The sequence below is a fragment of the Panulirus ornatus genome, chromosome 53, assembly GCF_036320965.1.
Source record: "Panulirus ornatus isolate Po-2019 chromosome 53, ASM3632096v1, whole genome shotgun sequence".
In the NCBI taxonomy this organism is placed as follows: Eukaryota; Metazoa; Arthropoda; class Malacostraca; order Decapoda; family Palinuridae; genus Panulirus; species Panulirus ornatus.
In genome coordinates, this window is record NC_092276.1 from 6,512,609 (window position 1) to 6,539,094 (window position 26,486).

At 37.4% G+C, this 26,486-nt stretch overlaps 1 protein-coding gene across 3 annotated transcripts; it reads right to left on the reverse strand.

Moving 5' to 3' along the window:
- Positions 1 to 355: 355 nt before the first annotated feature.
- LOC139765201 (nucleoporin NUP35-like) lies at positions 356 to 22,402 on the reverse strand. 3 transcript variants are annotated; one of them, XM_071692497.1, is made up of 9 exons: positions 22,264 to 22,402; positions 21,277 to 21,402; positions 19,716 to 19,831; positions 17,229 to 17,359; positions 16,735 to 16,891; positions 15,037 to 15,190; positions 8,555 to 8,644; positions 8,080 to 8,220; positions 356 to 485 (listed from the first exon to the last, which is right to left on the reverse strand). In XM_071692497.1, the coding sequence occupies exons 2-9, from the start codon at positions 21,400 to 21,402 to the stop codon at positions 408 to 410; spliced, it is 993 nt and encodes a 330-aa protein (XP_071548598.1). In that variant the 5' UTR covers positions 22,264 to 22,402; the 3' UTR covers positions 356 to 407. The 3 variants fall into 3 exon arrangements, with proteins under 3 accessions (XP_071548598.1, XP_071548597.1, XP_071548599.1); XM_071692496.1 differs by having other exon boundaries at positions 22,259 to 22,398; XM_071692498.1 differs by lacking the exon at positions 8,555 to 8,644 and having other exon boundaries at positions 22,259 to 22,398.
- Between the last annotated feature and the right edge of the window lie 4,084 nt (positions 22,403 to 26,486).

The following is a 26,486-nucleotide window of genomic DNA, read 5'->3' on the forward strand; positions in this document are numbered from 1 at the left end:
ACATCTTTGTTTCTATTTCCACACAATCAAATTTCTATACCTAATAAAAATGCTTGGTTGAAAGATCTGCTACAGAGAATTGCACTTGGCAGCAACTAGGAAAATTAAGAGTGTATGAAAATATACGAGGATAATTAGTAAAAGGGAAGCAAAATAACTCTCAGGAAGGTTAAACTCCTGGGAACAATTGAAGTCGAAGTTGAAATAGCAATATTTAGATAATCATACAGGGTTTGACAATACAGTGCGAATGGCAAGCAAAATTAATCATTATTGGAAACAATGTCATTTCTCCAAACCCCTCTGGTAGTTCAATGTGATTTGACAGGAATAACAGTAATAAAACTGTCATAAAAAGAGTACACATAAATTTTAATATGGAGAAAATAAAACAATAAGGTAAGAAGCTACAATCCTAAGATATGCTGCATGGCTCTCGAGACAAGGCTGTCATTCTTCTTTGGCGTGCTAACTTTGGGTACTACCTGCAAAGAGTAATAACGTGGGTTAATCAGAATATCAACAAAAAAGTAGGCAGAGGAATCAAAGGAGAAAAAGAAAAGAAAGAAGCCTAACATTAATATCTGAAAATAGCTAATACAGCTACAACATAAAATTTCAGTATGTCTTAGACCTGGACGCTGCTATACTCCTGGTCTTTTCAGACTTTCGACAGTAATTAATGATCTGACCAAATAATCTCCCTTGCTGTGCATCATGTACATTTCTCCTAAGCTATCACACCAATCTGACAACATACACCTCATGCATTGCTTTTCTTATACTAGATACATGCACAATGTCACAATAACTGTACACTAAATACATAAAAGTCAAAACCTTTTAATACAAAAAAAATCTTAATATTTCCCAAGTTTCTAAAATTTTGATTTCTGGATATTTTTTACGTTGCCCCTGTACTGTTTCTAAAGGAAAAATAAAATAAAAGATAATACAAGAATTCAAGTTAATCAAATGTTTCCAACTATTATACTGAATTATGACACAATATATCTTTCTTCCAATCATTTTGTTTCCGTCCCAACATTTGTGGTTTTAGTAATCTTCATCTACTGCAATCCTCAAACACCTGTATGGTCCATGATTTTATTTTTTCTTTAGAAACTTAGTCTTCCAATGAAGTCATCAAAAATTGATTATCAATTTTCTCAAATGCCATTACCATTTATGGGGTTCAAAAGTGCATACAGCCTTACAGCTCATTCTTACCTAACTGCTACTTAATTTGTGGTAATCATGTGCAAAAAGTAATCTAATGAATGAAATCCTTTGTCAAACTTTACTGAAATCTTAAGATGTACAAATATAAGTACATTTTTTTATTTGTTATAACTTTAACATGGTCCAACTAAATGTTTCACTTATGCACCTTAGTTCCATCCATGTCCTCTGCTGATTTATCTGACATAACTGCAGGATCTGCATTTCAAAACTGCATTAATTTTCATTCTCTTCCAAGGTCTAGGCATTACCCAATTCTTTCTTAATTTCCTGTACTGCCCTCTCTACAGAAATGTTAAAAAGAACAGAAACATTACATAACCCTTATGCACTTCCACATTCAAATTAAACCAATCATATAACAGTTTCTAATTACAGAATCCACATTTTCATGATAAAAGCTCTGAGCATTTCTCAAATTTCAAGAACATAAGTGATTGCATATGCAAGACCAAAGGAGAAAATCAATACCAAAATACAAAACTTCTTTCAGTAACTGACAAACAGACAGTACAAAGAATTTCAAAGGCCTATTAGAGAAATAATGCACACATGTAATACAACAAAAGTTAAACTGCTAAAAACTCCTTACCTCCCTTACCAAACAACTGGTCACTAACAGCTCACTAACTCTGAGATGAATTGACCTGAATCCTACTAATTAGGCACACCAATGCTCAAGTCCCAAACAAGAACTCTTTTTCAAGTTGCAGATAAGTTGCATTATCTTCTGTGTATCATATATAGATTATGATGATGTGTATGATAAATGTGTTCAAAGAAATTGGAGTACCAATAAAATTTCATGTAAATCATACCTGTAATCAAATAGAAGAGATGGGGTAGTCACAACAAATCTTGCCAGGTAAATGAGTAATCACATCAGTGATTTAGCAGGGTCAGAATGTTACAGATTTAGAAAAAAGCAAGGTCTAAGTACTATGCTAAATTGACATTTGTAGTCTGATGATGTTATAAGTAAATATCAAATGTTTGTATGAACCAAAGATTTTTTCCTGAATATTCCTTAAAACCAAGGTGTGTCTTACATATCATCATTCAATCCACTCCCTGTACTTACATGCCTCCCTCACATACACCAGTCCACGCATTCTTCCTCTCTTTCTCTCCTTCCAGTATTCCTCCACCCTATTTGCACACGTCACAGGTGGGCTTCCACTCACACCAACCCCTTTAATTGTTTATTTTATATCTATTTATTTATTTTGCTTTGTCGCTGTCTCCCGCGTTAGCGAGGTAGCGCAAGGAAAGAGACGAAAGAATGGCCCAACCCACCCACATACACTTGTATATACATACACGTCCACACACGCAAATATACATACCTATACATCTCAACGTATACTTATATATATACACACACAGACATATACATATATACACATGTACATAATTCATACTGTCTGCCTTCATTCATTCCCATCGCCACCTCGCCACACATGAAATAACAACCCCCTCCCCCCTCATGTGTGCAAGGTAGCGCTAGGAAAAGACAACAAAGGCCCCATTCGTACACACTCAGTCTCTAGCTGTCGTGTAATAATGCACCGAAACCACAGCTCCCTTTCCACATCCAGGCCCCACAGAACTTTCATTGGTTTACCCCAGACACTTCACATGCCCTGGTTCAATCCATTGACAGCACGTCAACCCCGGTAAACTACATCGTTCCATAGGGTGGGGGAGGGGGATGAAAATTCTGGGAGCCTTGAAGAATGTGTGGAAGTCGAGAACATTATCTCGGAAAGCAAAAATGGGTATGTTTGAAGGAATAGTGGTTCCAACAAAGTTGTATAGTTGTGAGGCGTGGTCTATGGATAAAGTTGTGCGCAGGAGGGTGGATGTGCTGGAAATGAGATGTTTGAGGACAATATGTGGTGTGAGGTGGTTTGATCGAGTAAGTCATAATAGGGTAAGATAAATGTGTGGTAATAAAAAGAGTGTGGTTGAGAGAGCAGAAGAGGGTGTTTTGAAATGGTTTGGTCACATGGAGAGAATGAGTGAGGAAAGATTGACCAAGAGGATATATGTGTCAGAGGTGGAGGGAACGATTAGTGGGAGACCAAATTGGAGGTGGAAGGATTGGGTGAAGAAGATTTTGAGCGATCGGGGCCTGAACATGCAGGAGGGTGAAAGGCATGCAAGGAATAGAGTGCATTGGAATGATGTTATACTGGGGTTGACATGGTCAATGGATTGAAACACGGCATGTGAAGCATCTGGGGTAAACCATGGAAAGGGAGCTGTGATTTCGGTGCATTATACATGACAGCTAGAGACTGAGTGTGAACGAATGTGGCCTTTGTTGTCTTTTCCTAGCACTACCTCGGAGGCATGCAGGGGGAGGGGGTTGTCATTTCACGTGTGGCAGGGTGGCAACGGGAATGAATAAAGGCAGCAAGTATGAATTATGTACATGTGCATATATGTATATGTCTGTGTATGTATATGTATGTATACATTGAAATGTACAGGAATGTATATGTGCGTGTGTGGATGTGTATGTATATACATGTGTATGTGGGTGGGTTGGGCCATTCTTTCGTCTGTTTCCTTGCGATACCTCACTAATGCGGGAGACAGCGACAAAGTATAATAAATATAAATAATTAACAGTACAAATTAGTACACTTTTTTCTTTCACTCTACTTGGTTTTACAAAATCTGAACTTTTACTTCTTTTCCTTTCAAACACCATTACTTTACCTTTACTTTCAATCTCCTCTGCTTACATCATACAACACACAACCTTCTGCAACTCCTCTTCATTCCACAAACAACACAGTATCATCTGCAAAACGGGCTTGCCACGAGCCACCATAGTTTACCTCCACACTCCATCTCTGCACTCCTTTTCCCTGATTTTGCTTTCATCTTTCTTATTTCTCCATCCACATACAAGCCTTGACAGTGCATTATGCACAGGGAAGCCAAGGGATAAAAATAAAGATAAACTGTTCATTAGTTTTATTCATAGAGTTTTGATAGGTAATTTGCTTCTCTTTCCTCTTCATACCTTCTTAAAGGCATGAAGACAAAGACTCTGCCAAGTTCTTGAGAATCTGACATTCCAAATTATGCCACTCTTCACTAATGGCCGCCTCAAGCTTGGGGACACTGGTACTATCCTTCCCTGAAATTCGGCGCTTAATGATGCTCTACAAGTTCTCTATCAGATTAATATCTGAGCTGTTTTCAGGCTAATCATTAATGAAAAGTATTCCACAGTCAGTAAGCCACTGTTTCACAGATTTTGCTGTATGGCAAGGAGCACCATCCTGCATGAACAAGTCTGCATGGCACTTCTGACAACAGTCTGGTAAATAGCCCATCAGTAGCTCGAGGTAGTTGTGCTGATTCATGGTTTGATGTCTGGGCAGTATGACAAGGTCACAAATTCCATACTAAGAAAAATAACCCTAAACCATGAGAGAATCAGGGTGTTTAACAGTACTGAAGTATACTTAGGATCGAGAGGGTCACTCCCGGTGCACCGATAAACATGACAACTCGGTCCCCAGTCACGGAAAACATGGCTTCGACGCTCCATAGCATGTGCTTCCACTTAGTCTTATTCCACTGAAGGTGTGTCTTGGCAAACGCAATCTTAGGGTGCCTCTACAAAGGGTGAGAAGGGGCTTCTTTTAGGTGCAATGGCAGCTGAAGCACAGGTTGTCATAGATGCACCAATGAAATGTCCTTACTGACACTTCACCAATCAGTCTTGGGGTCCTTTTTTTCCATTTTTGTGCAGACAATGTGGATTAGCTTCTAGCTGACATTTCAGGATGGTTAGTGTGTGTGGTGAAGTCTTAAGAGCCTTCCTGAGTTTTCCCTTCGTGCTGGTGTTGCCTTACCTCCACTCTAGAGAAATCTTATTATCCATACTTGAATTGATCAGACACTACCAATGATAATTCTTAATATTTCCCTTACTGGCTTCTGTTCCATGTACAAACTAATAACTGAAGCTATTTGTTCTTTTGTCAAGTCCTTTCAGAAGGGGACAAACTCGGATAGACCATCAACATTTATTAACTTCCCACTAAAGATAAAAGACAACCCAACCCACAGTTATTTCCCTTGGCATGCTCACAGCTCTACCCCTCTCTTCACTGCATGTTTCTTGATAACCAAAAACTTCAGCACTCTGGCTGCGAGGGATAGTGAGCCAGAATTGGTCATAGGACTATGTGTCAGCCCTCTCACGCATAATGCAATGTCAAGGTGTGTGTACATCAAAAAGCTATGGTGAATCACACAGCCCTGCCTCATACCTACATGTATCCCAAAACTTTAGCTCAGCTCTCTATCCACTCTTATGCATGCATTTACTCCCCAATACAATGCTTTTACACCATCCACCACTATCCTTAACACATCCCACAAAGCATTCCGCTCAACTGTCACAAACTTTTTTCAAGTCCATAAAAGCTGCATACAACTTCTTACCTTTTGCTAAATATTTTTCCAGAGTCATCTTTACTACAAAAATTTGATCAACACATCCCCTACCTTTCCTAAAAACCCCTTGCTCTCCACTTATTCTGCATTCAGTCAACTTCCATCAATCTGTCAATTAATATTCGTGCATACTATTTTCCTGGGATACTTAACAGACTTGTTCCTCAGTCTATGTCCAGCGTGTTTAAACAAAACATCAGATCCTACATTTGTAAAAGAGCTCCTTAATCTATTATTATGCACAATAAGATGATTTGCCAAAACATTTGTCTTCATTCACATCATCTTTAAACAAAATGCTCAACTGCATTCAGTTTTCTACTACTGTTGCTCATTATTATTATCATTATTATTATTATTATTGGGGAAGAGCAGTGTGGTTTCAGAAGTGGTAGAGGATGTGTGGATCAGGTGTTTGCTTTGAAAAATGTATGTGAGAAATACTTAGAAAAGCAAATGGATTTGTATGTAGCATTTATGGATCTGAAGAAGGCATATGATAGAGTTGATAGAGATGCTCTGTGGAAGGTATTAAGAATATATGGTGTGGGAGGCAAGTTGTTAGAAGCAGTGAAAAGTTTTTATCGAGGATGTAAGGCATGTGTACGTGTAGGAAGAGAGGAAAGTGATTGGTTCTCAGTGAATGTAGGTTTGCGGCAGGGGTGTGTGATGTCTCCATGGTTGTTTAATTTGTTTATGGATGGGGTTGTTAGGGAGGTGAATGCAAGAGTTTTGGAAAGAGGGGCAAGAATGAAGTCTGTTGGGGATGAGAGAGCTTGGGAAGTGAGTCTGTTGTTGTTCGCTGATGATACAGCGCTGGTGGCTGATTCATGTGAGAAACTGCAGAAGCTGGTGACTGAGTTTGGTAAAGTGTGTGAAAGAAGAAAGTTAAGAGTAAATGTGAATATGAGCAAGGTTATTAGGTACAGTAGGGTTGAGGGTCAAGTCAATTGGGAGGTGAGTTTGGATGGAGAAAAACTGGAGGAAGTGAAGTGTTTTAGATATCTGGGAGTGGATCTGGCAGCGGATGGAACCATGGAAGCGGAAGTGGATCATAGGGTGGGGGAGGGGGCGAAAATTCTGGGAGCCTTGAAGAATGTGTGGAAGTCGAGAACATTATCTCAGAAAGCAAAAATGGGTATGTTTGAAGGAACAGTGGTTCCAACAATGTTGTATGGTTGCTAGGCGTGGGCTATGGATAGAGTTGTGGGCAGGAGGATGGATGTGCTGGAAATGAGATGTTTGAGGACAATAGGTGGTGTGAGGTGGTTTGATCGAGTAAGTAACGTAAGGGTAAGAGAGATGTGTGGAAATAAAAAGAGCGTGGTTGAGAGAGCAGAAGAGGGTGTTTTGAAATGGTTTGGGCACATGGAGAGAATGAGTGAGGAAAGATTGACCAAGAGGATATATGTGTCGGAGGTGGAGGGAACGAGTAGAAGTGGGAGACCAAATTGGAGGTGGAAAGATGGAGTGAAAAAGATTTTGTGTGATCGGGGCCTGAACACGCAGGAGGGTGAAAGGAGGGCAAGGAATAGAGTGAATTGGATCAATGTGGTATACCGGGGTTGACGTGCTGTCAGTGGATTGAATCAGGGCATGTGAAGCGTCTGGAGTAAACCATGGAAAGCTGTGTAGGTATGTATATTTGCCTGTGTGGACGTATGTATATACATGTGTATGGGGGTGGGTTGGGCCATTTCTTTCGTCTGTTTCCTTGCGCTACCTCGCAAACGCGGGAGACGGCGACAAAAAAAAAAAAAAAAAAAAAAAAAAAAAAATCTAAATCTTGAGTCATGCAACTGAAGGGATGCTTTTAAATGGCTCCTAGAACTTTAACTCCAATAAGGACCAGGGAAATGATGAACACGGGTAATTAAAAGATATTCAATGAAACCATACTCCTTTTCCTCTAATGACAATGATACATCATCTTTAAAGATGTATTTTCACTTGCAGTGTAACACATGCAGGTGGAATCCTGATCTACATCAATATAGACAATTTCCTTCATTCTCAATGCCATAGGCGTAGGGACATCCAGCCTTCTCAAACCCACATTTTTTCCCCTAAGACACTGAAAGTATGCTGCTTTCATCCAAGGTCACACACACCTTTTGAGATGATGACCTTGCAGGACTGGTGTTCCTAGCCAAAACCTCACTGGTGGGCAAATGAGGCAAGGACACCAATCTCCCTAGGGTATCCTTGCTTCCCATCCCCTTACTATTTGTTATACAAGCTTAGCATAAAAATGACTGCTTTAGAAATCTTGTACAAAAATAACAAAATGGCTTGAAAAATCTTCTGCATACCCTGCAAATAATAAAACTCAGGCATCAAAACCATACATACCTCATGCTCTGCATGAGCAGTTTGGTATGCCTGTGTCAGAGGTCGCATATTGGCTCTTGGAGTGCTTATCATGCTAGAGTTATTAGGAGACATGATACTGCTAAGATTTGCTGACATATTCTCTTTGTCACCAGTGATTGTCTGAAATAATTACAGAGAAAATATCTTTCAAACAAACTGGCAAATACAATGGTTAAAGTTTTTAGAAGCACCAAAAAGGTAACCTTGAAATTAAAGTTTAGAGGATAACTGATAAGATTAGAGTAAGTGATAATTGTTAGTGGTTGTGTTTTGTATGTACCATGGAACTAACCTCATATCATAAATTGCATGTGCTTATGATACATGACATAAGAATGCACAAGTAGAAAATATCATGTTTTATTGACTTGAGCACTATAATAACTGGCTTCATAGTCAGCCTCTATCTTGAAACTCTTATTCAGTATACAAAATTAGATGTTCTCAAACCAACCTTGTCACTGCAAGGCACTACTCCAATCATGATGTTTCCACTGAAAACCTTCCCATTCTTGCTTAGTGCTTTTCTGGCCTGTAGTTTTGTCTGGAATGACAAACATTCATTTAGAACAATACTTCAAAAAGAGGAAAAGCTGTTTACTTTATGGTGGTGTCCCACCATCTATGAGGAAATCTCCATGCATCTCCATGCCTCTAATCACCCTCCTCATGAGATTTATGCTTCTCATCCCTTGTAAACCCCTACACAGCAGCTGTAGTAATAACTCATTTTAGAACTCCCCTCCATTGGCAGTTGCCACATCCGACTGGGCACCAGGTCACACAAGGCCAACCCCCTTATAATTCTGTGAAACAAGAACACCTCTATGGTGACAACCATAAGTTAGGAAAAATACTCTACAAGTTGGGGGAAGGTAGAGAAGCAAACAATGAGAAAATCTGCTTGTGGAAAATTGCCCCACAGAGAAACTATTTCATTCTTCAAAACTCAAATGTTTTCTACAGGGTCAGTTTATCCAAAAAGATGTAAGAGCATGGAGGCAGAGGGTTACAGTAAAACTTTTCTAAAGAAAAATTCAACCACAAACACATCCAAAGGCTATCTTGTGGCACAACATTAAGCCTCTGCCTTGATCCACACCATCTAAACCAAGGTACATTTGTCAGAGTTGAGTTATATCAAGATCTCTGGGAAACTCCTCTAGAATAAGCTTTCTCAATGTGGTTAGCACTGCAGTTCCCTGATAACATGACTAAAACAAATATGCCAGGTTGAGCAGCAAAACTAGGCTCTAATCCAAAATGAAATGTCCCCTCAAAGAAGAGTTTCAAACTGTCAAAGCAAACCAGAAACAGAGGTTTCCCTTCCTAATCTCTGAAGATCTTAGGGTATTCTATAAGAAATTAAAGAGGACAGAAGACAAAAAAAAGTCAAAACTAGTCACTGAGAATGCAACAAGAGCATTTTAGGCTTATATGCTTTACCTTCCTAAACTCTATGATGGAAAAACTTAATAAAAAACATTACCACAAATGAAAAGATTCTTTTGGTAGACAGCTAGAAAGATCCTTCGACAAGCCCCACTTTAATCTCAAGCGGATGGCAGGATTAGGTAGGCAAGTGAGTATCTATATGTATTTAAGATAAACTACCTGAGAAACAATCCCAGGTTGATCCCACAATAAGTTCCTAAGTCCCTAAAGTGAAAATCAAAGGGAGTCTTGTATTTGCTTTTTCAAAGGGCAGAATTTTAAGAGAACTTAAAAAATTGCTTAGACATCTGACTATTTAGGAATATGAAGCAAGTATACTAAATGTCACAGATATCAGTCACTTGTCTACCCATGACTGGAAAGTATTTACACTCTTTACATATCCCACACTGCAACATAGTTTATTCCAATGCTCAACCACTGCACATGTGAAAAATCTTATGGGGCTATACCTAAAGCAAACTAAGCTGCTACTGCTGAATGATGGTTAACAAACAATGGGAGGCATTAAACAAATAAGAAGGTAAAGTACTAAAAGCTTCTAATCCCTAGAGATAACAGAGATTCTCTCATGGCAGACAGGACAATTCATTTGTAGACCTAGAAATTAATGCAATAGTTTCAAAGTATGAAAAGTGTTGTAAAGAAGTTTACCTCATTGCACTAAATAATCTATTGTTTCTTTGCAGCATCAGAAGGATGCTCAAAGAGCAAAAGGCATCCAACTCTCGCTTTCAATTCTTTAAGCTTAACAGAATATAACACTAACCTCAGAATGATGCTGAAGACAGATCCAACCCAATCCCCCTCTCATTTTTCCTAGGTGATTTTACAAAATTCACAGGGATAACACCTGTGGTGCCATAAACACAAAAACCCCATATATGTGAAAGATCCTCAAATATGAACTTTCTGTGACAGATAATAATGAGAACAACACATTCATCATGGGACTATGCTTTTTATTCATTTATTTATCATATCTAACCGCCATCTCCCGCATTATTGAGGTAGTGCAAGGAAACAGATGAGAAATGGCCTAACCCACCCACATAAACATGTATATACATAAATGCCAACACATGCACATATACATACATATACATTTCAACATATACATACACAGACATATACATATATACACATGTACATATCCATACTTGCTGCCTTCATCCATTCCCGTTGCCACACCACCACCACACAAAATAGCACCCCCCCCTCCAGCGAGGCAGTACCAGGAGAAAAAAGAAAAAAAAAAAAGAAAAAAAAGGGCCACATTCATTCATCTTCAGTCTCTAGCTGTCATGTGTAATGCTTCAAAACCACATCTCCCTTTCCACATCCAGGCCCCACAGACCTTTCCTTGGTTTACCCCACACACTTCACATGCCTTGGTTCAATCCACTGACAGCACACTGACCCCGGTATACCACATCGTTCCAATTCACTCTATTCCTTGCAAGCCTTTCACCCTCCTGTATGTTCAGGCCCCAATCACTCAAAATCTTTTCCACTTCATCCTTTCACCTCCAATTTGGTCTTCCACTTCTTGTTCTCTCTACTTCTGACACATATATCCTTTGTCAATCTTTCCTCACTCATTCTCTCCATGTGTCCCAACCATTTCAACACACCCTCTTCTGCTCTCTCAACCACATTTATTTTATTACCACACATCTCTCTTACCCATTCATTACTTTATCAAACCACCTCACACCACATACTGTCTTCAAACATTTCATTTCCAACATATCCACCCTCCACTGCACAACCCTTACAACCATATAACATTGCTGGAACCACTATTCCTTCAAACATACCCATTTTTGCTCTCCGAGATAACATTCTCACCTTCCACACATTCTGCAACACTCTCATAACCTTTGCCCCCTCCCCCACCCTGTGACTCACTTCTGCTTCCATGGTTCCATCAGCTGCTAAGTCCACTCCCAGATATCTAAAATACTTCATTTCCTCCAGTTTTTCTCCATTTAAACTTTCCTCCCAATCAACTTGTCCCTCAACCCTACTGAACCTAATAACCTTGCTCTTAATCACAGTTACTCTCAACTTTCTTCTTTCATACACTTTACCAAACTAATTCACCAACTTCTTCAGTTTCACCCAAATCAGCCACCAACACTGTATCATCAGTGAACTGACTCATTTCCCATGCCCTCTCATCCAAAACAGACTGCATACTTGCCCCTCTCCAAAACTCTTGCATTCACCTCCCTAACCACACCATCCGTAAACAAATTAAACATTCATGGAGACATTACGCACATGTCGCAAACTGACCTTCACTGGAACCACTCGCTTTCCTCTCCTCCTACTCGTACACATGCCTTACATCCTTGGTAAACACTTTTCACTGCTTCTAGCAACTTACCTCCCACACCATATACTCTTAAAACCTTCCACAAAGCTTCTCTATCCACCCTATCATATGCCTTCTCCAGATCCATAAATGCTGCATACAAATCTATCTGCTTTTCTAAGTGTTACTCACATACATTCTTCAAAGCAAGCACCTGATCCATACATCATCTACCACTTCTGAAACCACACTGCTCTTCCACAATCTGATGCTCTGTATGTGCCTTTATCCTCTCAATCAATACCCTCCCACATCATTTCCCAGGAATACTCAACAAACTGATGCCTCTGTAATTTGAACACTCACCTTTATCCCCTTTGCCTCTGTACAATGGCACTATGCATGCAATCTGCCAATCCTCAGGCACTTCACCATGATCCATACATACACTGAATATCCTTACCAACCAACCAACAACACAGTTACCCCCCCCTTTTTATATATTCCACGGCATTACCAACCAAAACTACCGCCTTGCCAGCTTTCATCTTCCGCAAAGCTTTCACTATCTCTTCTCTGTTAACCAAATCATTCTCCCTGACCCTCTCACTTTGCACTCCACCCCGACCAAAACACCCTATATCTGCCCATTCAACAAACTTTTAAAATATTCACTCCATCTCCTCACTTCACCATAGCTTGTTATTACCTCCCTATTAGCCCCCTTCACTGATGTTCCCATTTGTTCTCTTGTCTTATGCACCTTATTTACCTTCTTCCAAAACATTTTTTTTATTCTCCCTAAAATTTAATGATACTCTCTCACCCCCAACTCTCATCTGCCCTCCTTTTCACCCCTTGCACCTTTCTCTTGACCTCCTGTTGTTTTCTTTTAGACCTTTCCCAGTCATTTGCATTACGTCCCTGCAAAAATTGTCCAAATGCCTCTCTCTTCTCATTCACTGACAATCTTACTTCTTCATCTTACCATTCACTACCCTTTCTAATCTGCCCACCTCCCATCTTTCTTATGCCAAATGAATCTTTTGTGCAAGCCATCACTGTTTCCCTACATACATCCCATTCCTCCCCTACTCCCATTACTTCATTTGCTCTCACCTTTTGCCATTCTGCACTCAATCTCTCTTGGATATTTCCTCACCCAAGTCTCCTTTCCAAGCCAGGGTTCCCACTCTTTCACTGACATAAAATTCAAGGCTTTTTCCAGGATATTTCCAGGATCTGTAAATGTTTTCCAGGACATTTTCTACAGGGTTTTCAGCCTACTTAATCTTAAATGGACTTCAATGGACAAACCATCTGGATAACACTGATCATTGGTTTGTGTTTGTTCTATTGAACACATCTATAACTTAGTTACCATGTTAGTTCTAATGATTTAGGATTGGACTTGTATTGACAGGACTATCAAGAGCTTTCTGTATGAGGCTGGCTTTCAATGCTTTATAAGCCACAAGATGACCAATTTGCATGATACAGAAATTTTCTGACTAAGTACTGTGACTAAGGCCATTTACCTAAAATATTGGAAATCTATAGCATTCAAATGATTTCCATAAAGATCAACATTATTCTAAGTTTGGTAAAAATTCATTTTCATCAACCATACTCTCAATTCTTGATGTTAATAAGTACATGATGCTACTTCTTGGATAATTACAAACTTATGACTCAGATCTTCAACTAGTTTTCAATGGTTAGTGTCTTCCTATTGTACATATATATTCTATATTATAAATCATTACTTGGACCGTGTACAGCTCAAATCAAATGTGTTAAAAATCCAGAGAAGGATTTTGAATCAATATTGCTGAATAGACTGAATTGGCATTATGGATAAAAAAAATTCTTGGCAATATGCACAAATTAATTTATAGTATTCCAATCTGCATACCAAGTTTCATGAATTCGGTTCTTTTGTGATGGACAGATAGGACAAACACAATTGTATTTGTACCCACTTAGTGGGCAAACATAATTCATAACCACAAAGACACAAAGTTTCCTACATGTACTTTGAGCATGCTTATTGCAGATGCACATCATGTATTAAGAAGCCAATGTTTTTCTCTCTTTTTTTTGACATACACAAAAATTTGGTTGTTCTTTTGCCTTTCATTGTTAAAGAATTCAACACTTTAAAAATCATACATTTTATTTTTTAATCATAAATCTTGAGTGCAACTAACTCATAACAAAAAATAAAACAAATCAACAACAAAAACGTAAACTGTAAAACAAAAACAACGTATATGTATTTAATGATATTGCACTGGGAAAAAAAGACTTTAACCCAATCTGAGTCAATAAGAGTTGACTTGGCAAATGCAAAGCACGTTTTTTCAAAAAATTGGCCATCACGATCATCATTAACCATTGCTTTCATTACTCCATAACAGATGTGAGCAAGCGCTATTGAAACCGCGATTTCAGTTCGATTTGTACCATACAACTCGCCCCACAAAAAAGCCGCAATGTAGCAATAATGTATATTCAGGGTACGAAAGCAAGGGACGAATGAGGCCCAAGGGAAGTAACCTTTTCCTAACTTCCGTTTCAAGGGTTTTTCCCGGACATTTTCAATTTTACGTGTTTTCCAGGCCTTTTCCCGGCCGGGAGCACCTCCAATAAAATTCCCGGGTTTTTCCCGTTTTCCCGGTGGCTTGGGAACCCTACAAGCTCACTTACTCTCACCACTCTCGTCACCCCAACATTTTGTCTTCTTTTCAGAAAACCTTTACAAATTTTCAACTTTGCCTCCACAAGATAGTGATCAGACATCCCTCCAGCTGCCCCTCTCAGCACATTAACATCCAACAGTCTCTCTTTTACATTCCTATCAATTAACACATAATCCATTAAGTTTATGTCATGAAATATAAATCACCTAAATGATAGCACACATAACTAATGTAGATAATGAGGGAACCCTGCTAAACCATATCTTGTACAACACATAAAATAGCTCCACTGCACCTAAATGATAGCACACATAACTAATGTAGATAATGAGGGAACCCTGCTAAACCATATCTTGTACAACACATAAAATAGCTCCACTGTATTCCCAAAAAGAGAGTTCCTTTTCATTTCTAGGACCAACTAAAGCTGTATGAACAGAACAAATGCAGTTTACAAACCTGATACTTTAGATGCATCCAGTTTCCTGATCCTGGATTGTGGTGTTCAGTGATTGTGCCGAGCTGAGTGAATTGAGTTAAAATATATGAAGCCGCTGCTGGTGGGAACCCAAATACTGTTACCCAAGTGTCCTCCAAGGAATCACTTGCTGACCTGAGTAAGAAGAATTTTTGTACTATAAAGCTCATATGTTAACCACAAAATATTTCTATTTCATTGGTAACCTGGTACTGCACTTCACTGAATGTCTTTGGTTGCCCATCTCACATTATGATGACTTCTCAAAACTAGTACAACTGTACACAGATCAACATTCACCTTATTTGGCTGAGATATTTACTATGAATTTCATTTTTCCTCCCAGTCTTAAACATCAATCAGTTAGCTCAAGTTATCCATGGAAGCACAACAACAGATGACAGGGACTTTGCCTTCTGTACTTTCTCTGACCACAGCCACTAAGCTCCATCATAGTATTTCAAGAAACATTCTCACACTCTTTTAAGATCAATCACACCCTCTTATTTTTCACATCACTATCTCTTACTCTTTCCCATTATTACAACCGTTCTTATATTTTCTGCTCTCCCTATTTCCTCAATCTTGTGTATACTAGCCAAGGCAACCTATGATACAAAGGAATACACAGGAATTAAGAAAACAGCCCACTGGGACCTTATCTAATGGAACATACCAGTATTAACTGCTTTATCTTGCCCATTCATGGCAGGCTGTGTTACAATGACCCTTAAACTTCCCACACCAACGTGTAATATAAGCTCACCTATGTCTTTTTCCTTCAACATTTACAGGAGTGTTTTGAGTATATCCCTTTCAAAATAGTCAATCTACTTCTCTGAATGTATGAACCCATGAAATCATAAAAGCTTATACTAGTAATTGAATATTAAAGGTAAGTTTATGAAACAATTCTTTCGGTTAAGTGTTGCAGCATTATTGCCGAATTATGTAATGTTTATCATACAACAGCTTATTTATCTACAAAAAACATAAAAAGAAAATAATGTATTCTGCTACCTCACATTGCACATAAAACACATATTTGTCTGGACAAGCAGGACACCGCACCAAACAGAGGCTTGGGAATGTTACCCTCACACACACACACCAACCGGGGGATGTACAGCAAGACTTAGGCTCTGCCTACTTAGCTCATTGACTAGCCTTACATCAGTAGAAGCCTTAGCACTTCAAAAGCTTTGTTAACCATGAAATAAAACACTTCTTATGATGCAAACTACACAACCAGCATCCAAGTGGGTGAAATTTTGCACAATCACCACCAAAGAGGGTAAAATTTTGCCCAATGGAACCTGCATTGTCAGTCAGCATATGGATGAGATTTGCCCAATGTGCTAAAACATAAAAGGGGTTAATGAAAACCAAACCATATTGCAAAGTTCATTAGTGACTATGTCATGTGTTACTGTTTGATTTAACCCATGAAATTAATAAATAAACAAAAAGAGTATTGAAGATTCTGATTGCTTCACTCTACACTTTCTTTTAAACAATTCATAGATGATAAAGACTTGGCATTAAACAAAATTTTAATAAAGTCTATTTATAGCAATGTACTGATTTATAAATCAAGAATTCATAACTCAAAACGTATCAAGCTATCTCTTTTTACAATAGTGTTTAAACATAAACATAGAACACAGGGCAATACTTACACTTGTAAGGAGTCTTGGCCAATGAAGCTAGAATACTCTTTGGAGGGTGTGAAAATAGCACTATTGTAAGCTGATTGTGAAGTGGAGACCACTGGAGATCCTGGAGTGCTATACCCACTTGGGGTTACAGGTGACAAATATCCTCCTGCTGGAGCACCTATATAGTTAAACATAATGGGATATGATGAAAAATTCTTTGTTAAACTGTCCTCACTAATATGAAGTGCATTTTTTCCAATGCAGAAAGAGATTTGTAAAGAGTCTAACAGCAAAACAAGGATTCTCTTTTTAGATATTACCCAATTCAAGATCTCACAACAGATAATCATTAGGGTCCACATGCTACCAAAAAGAACCGTGACACCAAACTCCCTAAGGAAAACTCATAACCTTTAAGGAACCTTAGCAGGAAACTCCTACCACAAAAATAAATTTTATTTCATGCAATCAAATTCAATTAAAATAATGATCCAAAAGACAATAAGAAAACATACCTAGAATACGATGATCAACATAAGGACTACCTAGACGTGCAGGAGGAATTGGGGACTGGGGTACTGCTGGTGGGCCTCGAATCCCCATTAAACTTTGAGTTGGTGGTCCCCCAGGTTTATCTGGTCCCAGTCTAAAACAGACACGTAATTATAAACCCCACGTTAAAAAGGCATACACTCCTAAACAGCAATACAAGTAGCATACTCCCTACAATTTGATGTTCATTAATTCTATGTTATACAGGGTGGGTAAGAAATACCTGACATTTACTCACTTAAAATTTATAAAAATTCTAATATTCTATTTCAAATTTTAAAGGATACTTGTAAGATTTGCTAAGATGATGGAGTGGACATATATAAAGAAAACAAGGATCATGGAGCAGTACAGTACTTCAAGTCTGGTTTGATCATTCAAGCTCACAACATATGAACTGAATTTCAAGAACAGCTTCACAATCCTTACTCTCTCGATATCTGTCCACTCCACCATTTTACTACATATTATCAACGTCCTTTATAATATGAAATTTAAGTTCAAAACTGGTGTAGAATCATATGTGAACATATAAATAGACTGCATTTTCAAATCAAAGAAGTGGACTAATTATATATTTATTTATTTATTTTGCTTTGTTGGTCTCCTGCGTTTGCGAGGTAGCGCAAGGAAACAGACAAAAGAAATGGCCGAACACACCACCATACACATGTATATACATACACGTCCACACACGCAAATATACATACCTATACATCTCAATGTACACATATATATACACACACAGACATATACATATATACACATGTACATAATTCATAGTCTGCCTTTATTTATTCCCATCGCCACCTCGCCACACATGGAATAACATCCCCCTCCCCCCTCATGTGTGCGAGGTAGCGCTAGGAAAAGACAACAAAGGCCCCATTCGTTCACATTCAGTCTCTAGCTGTCATGTAATAATGCCCGAAACCACAGCTCCCTTTCCACATCCAGGCCCCAAAAAACTTTCCATGGTTTACCCCAGACGCTTCACATTAATTCAATCCAATGACAGCACGTCGACCCCGGTATACCACAACGATCCAATTCACTCTATTCCTTGGCCGCCTTTCACCCTCCTGCATGTTCAGGCCCCGATCACTCAAAATCTTTTTCACTCCATCTTTCCACCTACAATTTGGTCTCCCACTTCTCGTTCCTTCCACCTCCGACACATATATCCTCTTGGTCAATCTTTCCTTACTCATTCTCTCCATGTGCTAAAACCATTTCAAAACACCCTCTTCTGCTCTCTTAACCATGCTCTTTTTATTCCCACACATCTCTCTTACCCTTACATTACTTACTTAATCAAACCACCTCACACCACATATTGTCCTTAAACATCTCATTTCCAGCACATCCACCCTCCTGCGCACAACTCTATCCATAGCCCACGCCTCACAACCATACAACATTGCTGGAACCACTATTCCTTCAAACATACCCATTTTTGCTTTCCGAGATAATTTTCTTGACTTCCAAACATTCACCAAGGCTGGATAAGAAAAATCTAATGACATGCAAAAAAGCAGAGGTTTACTTAATGTATGATTTGTAAATAGGCATGAATAGATGAATAAATTTGCAGCAGAGGCTCCCCACCAGTCTCCAACTGGACTCTATACAATAACTTTAGTACTATCCTTTGGCCATAAAAGTTATACTGACCCACTTTTCTGTACATATCCTTTACCTTTACATGTATATTTAATTCTATATCAGAAAAAAGAAACAAGATTTTTCCCATATTATGAGCAACTTTCTTCTAGCATTCAGGAGCAAATGTATGATGCGACCTAGGCACTCTGTTGACATAAATGGCCTAATATCCAGCATGAAAATGCATTTAATCACCTAATTTCTTCTGCATTAATATCTTTCCTTGTTCAGTTCTCAACAGGAATAAATATCATTCAATGGACGTTTTCATTCATGTTCATATGAGATTTATATTGTTTTTAACTATTCGAAAACATTATCATCTATCAAAACAGAATTACGTGATGAAAAGAGGTAGAACTGGATGAAACTAATAATCAGAAGCACCAACCAAAGTAGTGTGCAGCTATCGAACTAGAGTGCCATTTAAAATTCTTGACACTTTTTATATATTTTTTTCAATTCTTGACACTTTTTATATATATTTTTTTCAAGTTTCTGAGATACATCACCCAATTCAGCAAAATCTTATCTGGGTGACTTACAACAGGGCATTTCTATATCACTTAATTACATTTTCTAATTCATACTAACATATCTATCAAAACAAAACACTTTCAAAAACTCTTCTCCCTCAACAGCACATCCTGTACATGTCTACTGTCATTATTACCCATCTTTTGTACTCTACCATATATTCTACAGCAAAATTTTCTTACTACTCTGTGATCAATTCAAACATTTCAAATTTCATCAGGGTTTATAACACTGATAATCAGAGTTACCTGGAGGAGAAAAAAGGATCTTTTGTTGGCTGTGGGGATCCAGGTGTGGACACTGAAGTTGATGTGGAAAACTGACGGGTTGTTTTATTTGGACTTGCACCTCCACCACGTCCAGTCTGACATACAAGAATTTTGAGAGTTATACATACTTCACATAAAGCTGTAGCCATATGGGCATAAAAAGCACACAAATTTTTTTTTATGAAATCTATGGAGCAACAAAATACACTTGCAAAACATTTTGCAGGAATGGATGCATGTTACCTGACTTACTTTAATCATGGGGAAAAAGAATGTTAAGATATTAATAAAAATAAAGAAAAAGTTTGAACTTGGATCTTTGGCAAGCTCTGCTACTATACATTAATAAAAATTCTGCAAAAACAACAATGATCAAAAGTCCAAGACCAGTTAATGTAGACTGAGGTAAGTGCAGCTAGATCTGCATGAGACACGTCACAATGACTGGAACAAAAGTTGGAAAAAAATTCTATGAACAATGACAATAAACTGTCAGATTTACTTTCTTCCCTCGTTACCCAAGTCATATAAACCTACAACACCTAAAAGAGCAGTCTAAAAATTCATCAGAGTATACATAACTCACATATTTTCCTTGCTTTAAAACGAGTTATTTATAAAAAAATTGCGAAAAAATTTAAAGCTTTCTAAATTTACAAGCTGTGTTTGCGTTTGAACAATTGAGCAATGGGCATTTCATACATCTGGGGGGAAAAGGTAGTCCATTAGAGGCAAAGTTCCACATCCTGAATTTCTTCAAAAAGCATTAGAAAATCACTTCAAATTCAAAGCTCTATGTGACACACAGTTTGGCCAGTGCTTTGTCGAATGGGAGCAGATCACCATCAAGTGTAACATGAGGGTGCAAGGCGGATTCATAACTGTCAGGAGTTATGAGTCATAATAAACTGCTATGAAGATGCAGACATTAAGCTCTGAGGAGCCCAGTGTTCCATTTCTGTCAATTCTGCTTCATGTCTATACAACTTGTATAAACAATATGTTTAACACAAGCATTTGCAAAAATTAGGTCTGCTGCCTGGTGATGCACAAAATATATGAATACTTTCAACACTATCAATTACATCTGCAACCCCATACCTACTTATCATTCCCTCCTCCACTTTATCCTAAACCCTCCCCAAATTTGATGTTTGTGGAAAGAGTGTCAAGAGTCCACATGTGGGTAAGGCAGAAAGAAAAAGCAGCTACGTGGGTCAGAAGAGTGCAACTTGACAACCACTGAAATGCTGGCTCACTACACATGCTTTCACTAACCCTCTCAATACCCAGGCAGGTAATAAGAGGTAATATACCTCCCTGGTTGATGGTTGCTTACCAACTACTACCAAATGATTTCTATGTAAACCTATAATACATCTGTATACCAGTTACCTATCACATATAATGGGCAGACACAATACACACCTGGGTAATACATAAAAATCCCAACATGGTTTACTCACTATATTCTAAACAAGACTTTTCTAAAAATTTCTCTTCCTCAAGATTAACAGTAATACTTGACAATGGTGCTTACAGAAGTTGAAGGGGAAGCTCCCATTAAAAAGGAAGGAAGATAAGTGCTGGCAGCTGTACTAACAGGTGTGGTGTGTGAAGGAGCTGCTGGGGACCCAACAGGACTGCCTAAGCTCATTGGTTCCATCTGTCAAAAATGAAAAAAAAAAAGTATATAAACAAAATCACACTAATCTTTTAACAATTCAATAATCTATGTACTTTAATACTCAATGTTTTTAATTCATGTATAAGCAAGTTTAGGAGAAAATAGTCCCTAAATACAATCTATACATATCTAACTTCATATCAATCCACTTTTATTCCTAATACATAGATGGTAATAAAAAGAAATCTATATACCACAGGTCTTCCCATTATAACAAAAACAGGGGAATGGTGCTGCTGAATTAGCTAAAACCGTAAATCATATTCCCACAGGGTTCAGTATGTCAGCTTGTGGGTGAACTGACACCCTACCTACAGCAATGGCAAAATACAACACATGACTGCCCCATTGTCTCCCGAAAAAATGGCATATTTCTAGTCTCTTCTTTAGAAAATATTCTTAACTTTTGGGAAGAAGTCAAGTAAAAATTGGGTCAAAGGATCATACACCCTATGGGACTGATTTAAGGTCTGAAGTCATTACTTAAACAACAACAACAACACACGAATAACCCATGTGGCAATGACAGGTCTAGGTAAAGGGGTGGAGGTCATATGACACGTTGGTTATTTAAATTTAAGCTCTGAAAGTCTAACTTAAGTGGAATATTAACTCTACCTTTGGTTCAACATACGAACGGCAGCACCCTAATGAACCCAACTTTCTTTACATTGATCTCTGCTGGGAGAAAACACGCTCCTAAACAATCTAAAGATGTGACTTTCGTCGACTGATACAATAAAGTCATTTCATTAATCACAAAAAGTCCTGAACTCAAAATGTAAACTTATGAACAAGTACCACCAATATTATCTTCTAACAAACCAAAATTTACCTTACAAACGAATCTTTTAATTCCTTAGCTGCAGAGTCTTCAAGCACGATAAAATTTACTCGAAAAAAAGATAAACACTAGTAACGTGTTTTTTAAATTTCTCTTCCACTTTCTTCACTTTAAACATGTCGTCCGTAATGGCTGCAGGGACCACAAGCTCAAATGACCTTCTGTAAAATAGTCTAAATTTTCTTTAGTATTCATAGGTATAATAAAAAATGTCTGACGGACATAAATAATATATTTGTAGATACATACTATAAACTGCAACTTAGAATGATTCTTTTTTTTTTTTATTTAAAACAGATGCTCATTTGATCTTTTCCCGTAGATATTTTTACTATACAAATTTTTCTGCCAGATATTGTTAGTGTGTTAAGAAATGACAAAGAATGTATTTGAAACAAGGATTAGGTAAACTCTACATAACAGTAGAAGTTCGAGGTATGCATAGAGTAATGATTAATTGATTAGCTCATGCCCAAATACCGGCATAATTGCACCACATTTATATGAAATTTAAATACCTTGAGTTTGAGTTTATATCCTTAAAATGCAAAGACAATGTACATATTTAAGTCTTTCACCGAGGATAGCACATAAACCAAATGCAAATACTTATTTCTAATGTGGTTCTAATAACGCAGTCATAATCACTGACAGCATTATAACAATAAATCTAACTAACATCAAAGATCTTACCACATTTACCATTATCAGTAGAGAAGAATTATGAATTAGTTATATAAACATTAATGTCTTAGTATCGAAATCATTTCAAATTCAGATGAATCACCATGGTCTTCTGATATTCAACAATTTCTTTGGGTGGTTCTTGCTATTAATAAATGCATTTACAAAGTGTTGCTTTATCTATCTTATATCTGTCTTGGTTTCTATAGTACAAGTATTGTTCATAATCTGCCTATTTGTTCATTATCGCTTGTTCATCCTCTTATATGATGGTCGATGAATGACAAGATGTGGTTAATATACGAGGTTAAGAGGCGGGATAACACGAGTGTAAAGCTCTTCCTCTGGTATATAAAGTTATCATAAAATCCTTATCACACACTTCGTTACAACCTTTGATTAACCATTTACATTTGGCTTTGTTTGTTCTCGTTAAAGAGCAATTCCTTCATGATGTGGAGGGTCATAGGCCTAGCTAATTACTTGTCATATCACTGTGACCAACAACTGAGTACGGCAATGGCCTTCCCTTATCTGCTTGAAACATACTGTGAGTACAAGCTGTAAGCATTTATGACCTAAAAGCGTTGGCTAGAGTTACCTGATTAGCTGATCTCATGATCCATCTGGATTCATGTAGTTCGTATGGGTAGTTTGTGCAACATTTCATTCCAATCTTGGTAGCTCCTTTTACATCCACTGATTCAGGCAAGTACTTATTCCTCGATGAATGTTCCCTTTCCATAAATGACACTTATTTTTCCTCTTTCATTAGTTCACTTTAACATATTGTATATAATAAAGATACAAAGCAGTGACGAGTCACCTGGAAAATGTAGAGAGAGAGAGAGAGAGAGAGAGAGAGAGAGAGAGAGAGAGAGAGAGAGAGAGAGAGAGAGAGAGAGAGAGAGAGAGAGAGACAGACAAACAGACAGTATGTGTGTGTGTGTGTGTGTGTGTGTGTGTGTGTGTGTGTGTGTGTGTGTGTGTGTTATCACATGACACAATGGAGTGTTCATGTACCAATTCACGTACTTGGATAATATTCATCATCTTCCAGTCGGTCATGGGTATGTAGACGCAAACTCAGTGCATGTGACGTGAACTTCTGTTGATACTCAGGTCAATATTAAAGTCTTCACTTTAAAACGAACTTTTGGATGACCTATATAAAGTGAAGAAACCTAAATATTCATTTGCCATGTAAAAATGATAATGAATATTTCATTTTACAAAATATGATTGAGCCAAACCTAGACTAGCAAGACCAAAGCCTACATTAGCCAACGATACCTATGGCTTCCTTCTCAGTCTGTACCATTTCTACTTTTTCTTGCTTCTTGAAGGAACACACAGACATAATCAGACAGAACACACACACACACACACACACACACGCACAGACTTACATTATATATATATATATATATATATATATATATATATATATATATATATATATATATATATATATATATATTTATATATATATATATATATATATATATATATATATATATATATATATATATATATATATATATATATATACATATATATATAAACATTAACCTAATAACAAAAAACCCATATAAGACCATTTTAGTGAAGATCATGGAAAGCAGCCAGACCCGGCCTGCCGTCACCCGGAAAAGCACAGGTTTGTAATTGCAGGGGTAAGGTTAGGTTAGGCAGGATTTAGCTTAATCTGAATTTTTTTTGCATCATCATATTCTGTGTTCAATTGGTAAATGGGATTGCTAAGCATAATATCAAATTTCATAACGAAACATATAAATCTTACGTACACAGATATTACATAAAATATTTGGCTAAAATCTATCTTTATTGGGATATAAATATAAAATGTTCCTTCAAGAAGTAAGGAACAGTAGAAATGATTCAGACAGAAGGATATCATAGTTAACTTTGGCCATTGTAGACTGAAGTCTTGCTAGGCTGGGTTTGGGTGGATCATATGTTGTACAATTGGATATTTATAGAATAATTCCAAGTGATAGATTAAATATTTAAAGTTGTTGCACTTCATACAGGTTATGCAAAGGTTCTATTTAAAATGAAGGCTTTACTATTGACTTGAGTTTCAACAGAAGTTCACGTCACATGCACTGAGTTTGCGTCTACATACCCATGACCGACTGGAAGATGATGAATATTATCCAAGTACAAATGATTTGGTACATGAACACTCCATTGTGTCATGTGATACACACACACACACACACACACACACACACACACACACACACACACATATATATATATATATATATATATATATATATATATATATATATATATATATATATATATATATAAGTGATATAACCATAAACTAACAACAAAAACCCCATATAAGATCATTTTAGTGAAGATCATGGAAAGCAGCCAGACCCGGCCTGCCGTCACCCGGAAAAGCACAGGTTTGTAATTGCAGGGGTAAGGTTAGGTTAGGCAGGATTTAGCTTAATCTGAATTTTTTTTGCATCATCATATTCTGTGTTCAATTGGTAAATGGGATTGCTAAGCAGAATATCAAATTTCTGAAAGAAACATTTAGATCTTACGTAACACAGATATTATATAAAATATTTGGCTAAAATCCATCTTTATTGGGATATAGATATAAAATGTTCCTTCAAGAAGTAAGAAACAGTATAAATGATTCAGACTGAGAAGAATATCATAGTTAACTTTGGCCATTGTAGACTGAAGACTTGCTAGGCTGGGTTTGGGTGGATCATATGTTGTACTATTGGATATTTATAGAATAATTCCAAGTGATAGATTAAATATTTAAAGTTGTTGCACTTCATACAGGTTATGCAAAGGTTCTATTTAGAATGAAGGCTTTACTATTGACCTGAGTTTCAACAGAAGTTCACGTCACATGCACTGAGTTTGCGTCTACATACCCATGACCGACTGGAAGATGATGAATATTATCCAAGTACAAATGATTTGGTACATGAACACTCCATTGTGTCATGTGATAACACACCACACACACACACACACACACACACACACACATATATATATATATATATATATATATATATATATATATATATATATATATATATATATATATATATATATATAAGTGATATAAACATAAACTAACAACAAAAACCCCATATAAGACCATTTTAGTGAAGATCATGGAAAGCAGCCAGACCCGGCCTGCCGTCGCCCGGAAAAGCACAGGTTTGTAATTGCAGGGGTAAGGTTAGGTTAGGCAGGATTTAGCTTAATCTGAATTTTTTTTGCATCATCATATTCTGTGTTCAATTGGTAAATGGGATTGCTAAGCAGAATATCAAATTTCTGAAAGAAACATTTAGATCTTACGTAACACAGATATTACATAAAATATTTGGCTAAAATACATGTTTATTGGGATATAAATATAAAAGTTCCTTCAAGAAGTATTAGAAAGTAGAAATGATTCAGACTGAGAAGGAAATCATAGTTAATGTTGGTTATTGTAAGCTGAGATCTCGCTAGGCTG